This window comes from Galleria mellonella, unplaced genomic scaffold (genome assembly GCF_026898425.1).
Source record: "Galleria mellonella isolate WM207_F2 unplaced genomic scaffold, CSIRO_AGI_GalMel_v1 utg74, whole genome shotgun sequence".
Taxonomy (NCBI): domain Eukaryota; kingdom Metazoa; phylum Arthropoda; class Insecta; order Lepidoptera; family Pyralidae; genus Galleria; species Galleria mellonella.
Window position 1 is genome coordinate 3,474,706 of NW_026442147.1, and position 11,364 is coordinate 3,486,069.

At 32.0% G+C, this 11,364-nt stretch overlaps 1 protein-coding gene across 2 annotated transcripts in view; it reads left to right on the forward strand.

The window, feature by feature from the left end:
- LOC113516192 (runt-related transcription factor 3-like) overlaps positions 1-11,012 on the forward strand; it is a 46,391-nt gene extending 35,379 nt beyond the window's left edge. For both annotated transcript variants that reach the window (XM_052901009.1, XM_052901010.1), the window contains exons 5-6: positions 9,416-9,577; positions 9,859-11,012. In XM_052901009.1, the coding sequence (XP_052756969.1) occupies positions 9,416-9,577; positions 9,859-10,349 (653 nt within the window). In that variant the 3' untranslated portion in view covers positions 10,350-11,012. The remainder of the gene's footprint in view (positions 1-9,415; positions 9,578-9,858) is intronic.
- Positions 11,013-11,364: the final 352 nt, after the last annotated feature.

Below are 11,364 nucleotides of genomic sequence, written 5' to 3' on the forward strand. Positions count from 1 at the left end.
TTTGTTAAAATTAAAATATTACCGAATAAATATTGGCTCAGAAATATTTGGGATTCTTTCTAATTATGATATCATTGAATATGAACGTAACTATCATTGCCTATATAATTTTTTTACAATCGTACCAAAACGGAATTACAATAAAGCAAGAAACAATCCATAATCGTTACGTCTATAAAAAATGTAATTTATCATTATTATTCGGGGATCCATGTGTCGAGGAGATCGGAGAGGCTCACGTCGTCGTACTAGCGCTACTTAAAGTCGCAACCTTCGCATTATTAATGAGGGAGCCTTAGAGAAAATTAAATATAGCATTAGGCCCGGAAGCCCGGGATTGTGGGGGAGGGGAGAAGAAAGGGGGCGACATAACCCTTCCGCAGCCGCGCGACAATGCGGGCGCATAATTACGCATTTGTAAATTTTAAATGTCCCACCCACCTCATATAGCCTTTTGTACGGCGTGATTCGCGCTTTTAAAGCGCCTTTAAATGCTCTCAAATGAATTAGAATGATGACGCGAGCACGATTAACTCTTAATCGCGACGAGCATTTTCATAACTCTATATCATGTTTACTTACCTAAGTGACATGTTTATTATTGACAACAGTTAATAATGGTCGTCTACGAATGAATGAATGTTTATTTGCAAGAAATATGGTAAATATACAGATAGATAAAGTAATATTAAGTCCACATATTTCGCCACAATTAGGCATGCAAAATTTTAAATACTTAAATTATTAAATTAACAATTCTTATAAAAAAAAATGTCAAATACAATTTCATGTAAATAAATGTACTTCATCCCATTTGATATTAATACGTATTAGTAAGTCTGTAATTAGACTAGTTTAATATACTAATAATTGTGAGTTTAAAAGGACATTTTATATTCAGTCTATCATTATTTTATAGAGAGTATCAAACTGACATTAATATTATTATGTGATCTGGAAATTTGACGTCTATTTTAGTATCATAAATACCATTTTTTTTGGTGGTTGAAAATGGTATGGTAACCCCGCCTGCGCTAACGGGATACACTGGCGGAGCACCAGTGAAGGGTGATAGATGAGAATGAAAACAGGCTAGTTAGCCCATCATGATGAATTTATCAGGAATTAACCATGATAGTTTCCAGGGGGAACCGCGAGGAGGTCGATTTGGTTGGGTATATTGCTAGCAATAGGATTCTCAGTCTCCATTACTAACAATCCCTTTCCCCCCAATTACCATATTTATCTCAGAAACGCAGTGTATTAATTGAATTTGTTACCTGTATTTATTATTACTTACATTATGTGTCGTGTGGCCTCGGCATAGAATGGGCCACCTCTTCCTTTTCTGTGGGTGTCGTAAGAGGCAACTAAAGGAATTTAACGGTCGAGGGATGGGCAGCAGTATCCCATTTTAAATATCACTAAAGACTAAATTGTAACTATTGGCCAAAACACCCCAAGATGGAGGCCTAGTAAACAATTAACAGCTGATATGATGATGAAGATTATGACTTATTATTACTAGTGAGTGTTTGTAGTACAATTTTGTTTTTATTAGTAAGAGGTTGTCTTTGAAGACCGTTTTACTGTAATTATACAATTATATCGTTGTGTTTGTAAATTGCCTTGCTTATTTCCTATATTGTATAATGCAAATAAAGTATACTCATTCATACTCATTCATTCATAAGAATTAAACTCTCATCCTAAATATTGTGAATTGGGTAGTAAACAACTGAGTGAGTTAATAACTATGAATGGATTTTTAATGACAAGAATGTGAATATATTTAACGTATTTTGTGTATATTTTGATATCCTTGGCTGTTATTGACTACATTACAAAAAGAAGTTTGGTACAAAAGGCGGACTTAATATTATATAGTATTCTCTCCTAGTCAACCTTTGAAACAACAGAAATGTAATTATGCCGTGAAAAATATTGAAACTTGTTGTGGGTGAATAGTTACACACTCACAAATTATATAATATACAATGGGAAATTCCTATAAATCATGTTTATATAAATATACTTACATAAACACATTATATGAGTATGTATTGCTTACATATACAATTTTTTTATGCAACTTAGAATGGCAAACAAGCTGACGACCCATCTGATGAAAAGTGATAACTGTCGCCTTGAGCAGTACCATGAACATAACAGAGTATACTGTTTCACCCATGATACCCCCCATGCGTTGCCATTCCTGAGGACTCAGGTGTTATTCCTCTGTACCCTGATAGTTATTTTCACAGATAGTCTGTTCATAATTATTTAAACATGTTGCCTTAGATGTAGGTTCAACCCATATGGAAACCTGTGTGGTGCCCAAGGGTAAAGTTATTTTATAAATCATATTGTTTTAAATAAATATACTAAAAATAAATGTTAACAATATTTGTTTATTGTACCTACCTATATTATTGTTAAGACACCAAAACTTGTAACTGTCAACTGCCTCTTGTCACAGCTACTTTTCTACATCGAAAGGTTAATTAAGCAAAACAAAAAGGGGTTAAACAAAATCAATAGACGCAAATTCATTAAGCGTTAAGCAGATTGAAATCCAACATGGCGCGCAAGATGGCGGCGGCGGGTTAAGGCGCGTTGACAAAGCGGCGTCGTTAGTTCCCAAGCCCTCTTATTAACCTTATGATGTACGGAGGGCATCAGTCTTGCTAACTCCTTCTGTGACGTCATAGTCCTCACTGAACTATACATACATACCCACAAGTTTGTGTATTGAACCATTTGTTTACCTATCGTGTGGTTACCATAACATTCGTCATACTTGTATTACCTTAGATTGTAATACTTATTATTAAAGTAAGCGAGGTAATGATAAAAATATCCGTTGTAAATATTCTAAATACTAATAATAATACTCTAAATCCTTAGCTAATCTCCTTAATTTAACTTTGTAAAGGTAATTTTTTTTTAATAGTGAATATGATTTGGTTATTAAAAGATTTAAAGGTATGTAAGATACTTTTGAAATTAATAAATTGGATTGGTAATCGTGTTGTACACAACTATACTGATAAGTAATAAAGTAGCAAGATCTATAAGCTGTACCCGTTCACTAGTATGACGGTCAGTTGTCATTGTGTTGTACCATATTTTAGACTGAACAACAATCCGTTTACTAAGCCAGTATTTATGAAAAAACGTCAGCTTTTAGTATGTTATTAGTGACTTTTACTGAAGAAGTATGATTTTATAAGTTGTTCTTTATATTTTTCTTTATCTTTATGATACTGACTATTATGTAGGTAACATATTATATTACAGTGAAAATTCACTTTAGAAACTTTGTTTAGTTTCAAAGCAACAATAACAATACCTACTTAAAAGCAATTTCAATGGTTTGTGACAGTAAACAGCTCGAGTTCCACTTGAAGCGTGAATTTATGAAAATTAATTTAAGTTGTAAGTTTCTCCCCAAAATAGATAAGTAATTAAATGTTCACACTTTATAACCAACACTATCTACGTACACATTTGTTTATTTTGCAACGAGATAAATATTTGAGAAGGTATAGCTAAGTGACACACCATATTTATAAAGCTTGTTTTGTTGATTTAATATCAGAGACTTGGGTATTTAATTTTCATAGCTAATGCTTTTGTAATTTGAGCACTAAAGATTAATTTATTCTTAACTAATCTTTTAACAAATGAGTATAGGAATGTCTTTAAGTGAAAACTTTTTTAATAGAAAAAATTAATTTGATGTCTGTGAGTAATTGGTGGTAAAGAGATAAAAAAGGAATAAAGTTTAAAAACCTAAATTATAACAAAAACAATCTTTAGAAAATGATATATATATATATATATATATATTATATATATATATTATATATATATATATTATATATATATATATATATATATATATATATATATATATATATATATATATATATATATATATATATATATATATATATATAGGGGGTGGGGGCAGTGGATTTCATATAGTAGTATATAAAACGGTCTTATCGCTAATACAATCTTTTCCAGACAACCTTTAGGAAAAAAGACGATAGCTATTTAGCGAAAGAAGTGCAAGTAATAAAAAAGACGCTCATGTTAATAAAATATATGCATATAATCATATGCACACCTTACATCTAAGTTCTTATGTAGAATAATAGTATACTATGAACATACATTATTTCTACTATATATATAGTAGAAGTATTGTTCACCGTATTATGTATGCATTGCAAATGTTTAAATATTATCAACAAATTTTACACTCATAATATTAGTAGGATGTATTATGTAATAATATGTATAGGTAAAGCGTACAAAAGTTCAACATTCATCGAAAACAAAAGAAAAAGGGGAACCCGTCGAAGTGGCCCTCTTACTGATGTTCGAAGAAATGTAAAATAATTACTGCAAAGTGCTTTTACCAACCCTTTCCTTAATCACCACCGAGGGTCTAGACGAGCCCTTAAAAAATTCCGCCTTAATCCTGGAACGTCGGAATCACACTAAAACGGGAATACTTTTATCCGAGTAATCCCAATCGTCTTCGCGGATTAGCGATGTAACATCGGGAGGCTGGAAAAATGCAAGAAGCAATCTAGCAAATGGCATTAAAATGTTTCGGTTCAACCCTCTCGCGGCGCGATGCGATTTTTCAAAGTCGCTAAGAAAAAAAACCCTTTTGTCCGAGGCAATGTAGCGAACTGGTGCGTCTTCCGCTGCGGCCAATGTTGCTACAGTACAACGAAAGATATCTTGATACTTTTCTTAGTTCTAATGATAATATATATATATATATATATATATATATATATATATATATATATATATATATATATATATATATATATATATATATATATATATATATATATATATATATATATATATATATATATATATATATATATATATATATATATATATATATATATATGAAACTGATGAATTTATATTATATTCCTTAGATGATATTTGAAAATAATTGATAATTTATGAATCTTAGAAAGTATATCGATTATGTGAGGGCGTGATTTATATGAGTTTCTATTATTATTTATATTACCGTTAAATTTAACCCGTTAAATATATATGCATATTAACTGCTTGCCTTTTGATATGTAAAGTATCTATTCTAAATTCTAAGTTAGGATATAACCTATCTGTGTATCCAATTTCCATTCTTCCTTACAAACTTTCGCATTTATAATTGAAGATTTATATTATGTTTGTCAATATAAAAAAAGTCTCAAGATTGTTGGTGTGCTTACAGATCGTGCACACAAAGAATTCCGACGTTTTTAACGAATGCAAATCGTCCGGAGTTGCCCTTTCTTTTGCAACTTTCAACGTAGAATACAAAATGAATACTTTTACATTTTTTATGGCATTGATAAACCGATGAAATTGACCTAGGTAATCATACTATTGTACGATAAGGAATTATATAACTTAATTTCATCTCAGTTATAATTAAGTAAAATTAGATTATAGCAATTCTAAAAAAGGAAGTTTTCACTTAGACTGTATTTTTTATTTATCAATGTTAATTTTGAATCATATTTTATAAATTAAAACAGTTACTCTGCTATTTATCTTGTATTGGTGTTCCTTACATTCCAATTATGTTAAGATTTGATTAAATCTTATTATGCAAGAATCGTATTTGTCAATTTAGAGCATTAGTTAGTTTCAAATGTAAAAAAATCCTGTTAATGTGTACATTTATTTTATTTGTTTATTTTTAGTCAAGAACAATTAAGAAACTCCGCTGTTTCTTTAAGTAATAAGTTTGAATTTATCATTATGAATTAAAAAATAAAGTGATAAAGCGCTAACCAGCTGAAATGTCTTGTAACAGTAAAATCTCAACTCGTTCATCGCGAATTCAATTCTTAAATCATTATCGTAAAGCGTGAGCCGCTTGGAGTCGAGATTAAAGCAGGCTTAATCCTAAAAAGCTGCTATTCTCTAATTGCAGTGAAGCCATAAAGCACTACACCTATAAAGGCTAAGCGGTTGGATTCAAAATAATGTGTTTAACATTTTCGTAGCGACGGTATCTGCGACATAAAACGGCCTGTAATTTATTCTATTGCTGAAAGGGTTGGGCTGGTTCGGGGAGGGAATTACCCAAGGTGGGTGCTAAAGGGTTAAGCTGAATATACGGGGTCGCGCCGGCAAACTTTGTTAATTTATGCGCTTAAAAATGTCAACTGGAAATTATGACACCAAAACACATTTCCTATATATATATTGCGAAAGGAATTGTAATACATTATTTTTATTGTTTAACCGTGCATGTTTCTATCATATAATCTGATGAGGCAGCTACCGTGGCTTATGAACACTGGTGACATAAGGGAGGTTGTTAGTGCATTGTTGGACTTTTATGATAAACATTCCTTTTGTGATCAAAATTTTTCTAAGAGATATAATAAAAAATATTTTTATTAGTTTTTGTATTGCAATATATATTAATTAATATATGTAATAATAATAATATATATATATATATATATATATATATATATATATATATATATATATATATATATATATATATATATATATGTGGTAGTGTTTCAAAATATGCATGATGCACCGGAGGTATATAGGGTAGTAGCTGGTTCATGTCTTTATATTTTTCGTACGTAATAGGTCATTTTGGTACAAAGGCTTCAGGGCGATTTTTTCAAATTTTAACGGTCTTCCAGGACGTAGAGGTAATAAATTGATAATTTTAAATTCTGTGTCCGTCATCGTTGTTTTATAAAAATGGTATATGGTGCAATTTTGAGGAACCTCGACCAACATATTTGCAACCAATTGTCCTGTTCCCCATTAGTATTTTTTTTTATCTGTTTTTTAATTGCATTTTGGAGATTTTTTGTTGAAATGAAATTCAAATGCAAATCGTCCGCGGGTAAAACCGCGGGACAGAGCTAGTATAAAATAAATGAAAAATAACAAAACACTGATCGGCATCCATCTGCTATGCCACCTACCTCTGTCAATTGGACTTACGCCACTTTCATAATCAATGATTATACAATTTCATTTACCGACCGATTTTAAGTTGTACAAAACATGGGATTTTTTTGAGAAATTAAACACTAGTTATATATAAAAAAAAATTACATTAAATTAAGCATGAATTACGTGATAGTTCATTTTTCTTAAAAATTTACTTACACCACTTTCAAAATAAACGGTCCAATTATAAAAAGCTGGTTTTACTTTCAAATCTGACAAGAAAAAAACCAATGTCAGTTCATTATCTTTTGACTGTACATTAGAACTTTAGAAGCTAAAATGCCAAAACATTGAAAAAAAAAGGACTTCAATTTGTAATACTTTTCCTTAGCCTCGGGGGTTTGAAAATATCATTTACAACTCAATTAAGACCCGTAGTGTAGTCCTGGGGGCGTTGCTTTGCATTCAAATACCGAACCCAATCTCGGGTTTGACTTTTTGTCGTGCTAATTTACAGAATGATTTTTTATATTTAGCTCGGGTCTAAATATTCTAGGTTAGTCATTAAATTCATTTAGTTATCAGGGGGAAAATTTATACAAAAGTCGTTTGCTTGGGTACTTCTATTCCATTCGTGTTTCAACCGTGAAGCAGTTGTGTTTGCATGGCTGTGTTTTGGTTTGAAGGGTGGGATATGGCAGTGAATTTACAGGATACAGAAGTATCACACCTTAATCCTCAGGAATGTCAATGCATAGGGGGTATCATGGGCGAAACAGTATACTCTATTAAGTCCATAGTACTGCTCATGTCTATAGGCGCCGGTTTTCATATTCCATCAGGTGGGTCGTTAGCTTATTTGCCATTCTAAGTTGCATAAAAATAAATATAGGTATTTACATTTATTATCTTATAATGTATGAGTATTTAAATCACGTAGGAGAATTGGAATAATATAAATAATGAAAAGTACTGATTGTTTTTATGTGGCTTAAAGACAGAATATTCAAAACGAAAGTGTTTTAATATTTTGATTTAGGCTATCGTAACTGTTCGAGACACTTTAATGTCTAATTCAATAACATTGTTAGCTTCTATTTTGACTGAGTTGATCTCAAACATCTCAAAGTTGTCAACTGAGGTGTTAGTAGGCATCTATTGAGGAGTGCCAAGCGGGAGATAAGGCGCGAATTGAAACAAGCTTTGTGGGGGCGGCCGGGGTGAATCGTCTCACTCATTATTTAAATATTCTGATGACTGCGTTAAGCATCCAGTTAGCGTTAGTGGAGCGTTCACGATAAATCTGACGCCATTGTTTTGTTGATTGAGTTTTGATAGTACTTCATAGTAGGTTAGTGTTTGCCGTCTTAGTAAAGGGATTGGAGGTTGGATTTATTAGAGCTAAGTATTACCTAGAGATACCTATATCCTTTACCACATTATTAAAATATATGTGTTAAAATAAAATGCCTCAAATACAATTTTTACATACAATTGGTAATATGAATTTTGGAGATCGAGAAAAACATTAGATGGGTAATCGTAACCGTTGTAGCTATTTCTATTATATTATTATTAAATATAATAAATATTTTTACATGTATTAATGTTGAAAAAAGTAGGTATAATCAACAAGAAAACAGGTTGTGTTTTTTTATAAAAATAAAATTACTCTATCGAGTCAAATGAAGTCGAGTATTATTATAATGTTATATATTAATTACTGACTTCATTCAGATTGATTGTCTTTTTGTTATGTTTCCATATACTTTAAATGTATAGAAATGTTAGTAATGCGTATGTAAAATCTCTGTTACCAATTTGCTTTGAAGACAATATAACCTGCAACCTTCTGAATAAAAAATGGCCTCAAACTAGATATTTAGAACACTAAAATATACGTAATGATAATATTTAAATAATTTCAATTCATGATGATTATCATTTTTTTTTTCTCAATGTTCTCTACCTTAAAGATTATCTAGAAGAGATTGCTTATGATAATTTTCCCTTTGAAAAATTAATTCATCCAATTGTTTACTGTATCCCTAATTTTAGTAACTGATGAAATAATGACGATGTCTGTTCATGGAAGATATTTATGAAAACTTGATGTCAGGGTCTTAATAAGAGCAAGAGAAGCTAAAACAACAATTTAGAAATGTTGTCCGTTTGTTGCGTCTTTATTTTGTTCCGGCCTCACGTAAAAACAATTGCATCAAATTGAATGTGGTTTTCATAGTTTTATTCCTGAAGACTTAACTTCAAATTTGGTGTATATTTTATTTTAATATGTTGTTTAAAAGTGGTACTTTTCATTAGTATTTTTACTTCTGGAATCCACGTATATGAAGTAGTAGGCAAAAACATAGTATGTAAATGTTAATACAACAGATAACATTACTTTTACTAATAATATTTATTATTGTTGCAGGTATAGCACATCAGTTGGCCGGCTTGCCGGGTGGTGAATGGGGTGCGTTAGCTCGGCATTATCCCCCGCCACTGCTACCCACGCATGCGCACTTCACGCCGCATGTTCTTCCGCCTACGCACACGCAGTCACAACACGTTCCACCACCACCTATCGATACAGGTTTGAATGCCTTTTAAATTATTTAAGTATTTTTATGTTATCTATAAATGACAAATAAGCTGACGGCCCATCTGGTATGAAATAGTAAATGTTGCTTATAGACACGAACAGTACCATGGATTTCACAGAATATACTGTGACACCCATAAACTTTTTACACATTGGCATTTTGTTCTCATCACTTTTTTTTAATATATTGATAGAAATAATGTTAATAATATTTATATTTAATAATAGCTTTATAAGATTTATCTTATCATTAAATGATACAATAATTACAGATACAACGTCAGAAAATCCAATAACAATGCTCGCACACAGCACAACGAGTCCTGTGAACTCCCGTCCGAGTTCACCGCAAGACGACGACATATCTGTTACCGCTTCGAGCAGCCCACCACCCGACGACCGTCCAGGAGCCTTCACCTCCGTAACTCGAACCAGAAAACCACTGCAACCGCTGCCAGCGCCATCCAGTCTCTTCCATAGCGCTTTAGCAGCACAACTATTTCTTAATTCACCACTACTTCCAACACCTCCAGCGTGGCTCTATTCTCAGCTTTATGGCGGATATGATTGGTGGTTGAGACCACCTGCGCCACAAGAAGATTCCAATTCGAGCCCTGACAGAGAGGAGGAAGGGTCAACGCCCTCAGGCACAGGAAAGAAAAGACCGGCGTCTCCAGAATGGACCGATCAAGGAGTTAGGACTCGCAGTAAATCTCTTATTACCTCAGATAGACGACCAGTGGATGTTTGGCGTCCTTATTAATCGAATTTAAATAGATATTTGTCGGCTATTACGAGTCTTTACAAGTAATATGTGCAGATGAGTAATATTCAGAGAGTATATCAGAATGACATTTACTCTACGGGAAAAATTCTTTTTATGTATGCTTTGTAAGCTCAGGTCTCTAAGTTCGACAGGAAATAATTCTCAGTTGTGCAACTACACGGCTTCCACAAAAGGAAATTTTGTCCACGAATAAATTTAACCATCGTTTGTGCAGATCTGAATTGTGGCAAGGACACATTTTTTGGTGTTTCGCTTGTTTACCGTCCGATTGTGTGAAATGGACACGTTTGTGAAAATGGACGAGTTAGTGTTAGTGTCGTATAAAACTTGGCCAGTGCGGCTTTTAATACCGTTTAAAAAAATATCCAACTTTGACGTACCGAATTGTCTCTGAAGTTGCCCGCTCTGAAAGATGTTAATAGATGTTAATGCGTCCATCGATCATTTTAATGTTGGATTGCTAGTACGATTGTTGTGTGGTCCACGTTTTATGTCAAAAACGAATTCGATAACATAGCGTTTATTGTCGATAGGTGTTTTTACGTTAGTTAAATGAATGTGAATCTCAAATGGTAATGTTTAAAGAAATTGTTGACTGTATTATAAGATAATGCAAAATCTGTAAATAAAGTTATCGATTTTTTTATTTAAATGTATTTTTCACTATCCTTTTCGTTTTTAGCACTATAGAAAATGTACTATATAAACATATTAGGGCATTTAATAGTTTATGGTTGTACATCATGGCATCACATGATTCTCAACTGAATTCAAAAAAAGCAGAAGGTTATTAATAAATTTTTTTTTGCTTGTTATTTCAGGACATTTAGAGATTTTTATTTGTAAAATTATTTTTGTATCTGAAAGGTTTCATAGAAATTTCATCAAAAATGGTTGAAGTATATCGTTTTTTTATATAACAAAATCTACTTGTATTGTTATGATATCATAGGGGATAGGAAAATCATATCATCTGAATAATTATAGGAGT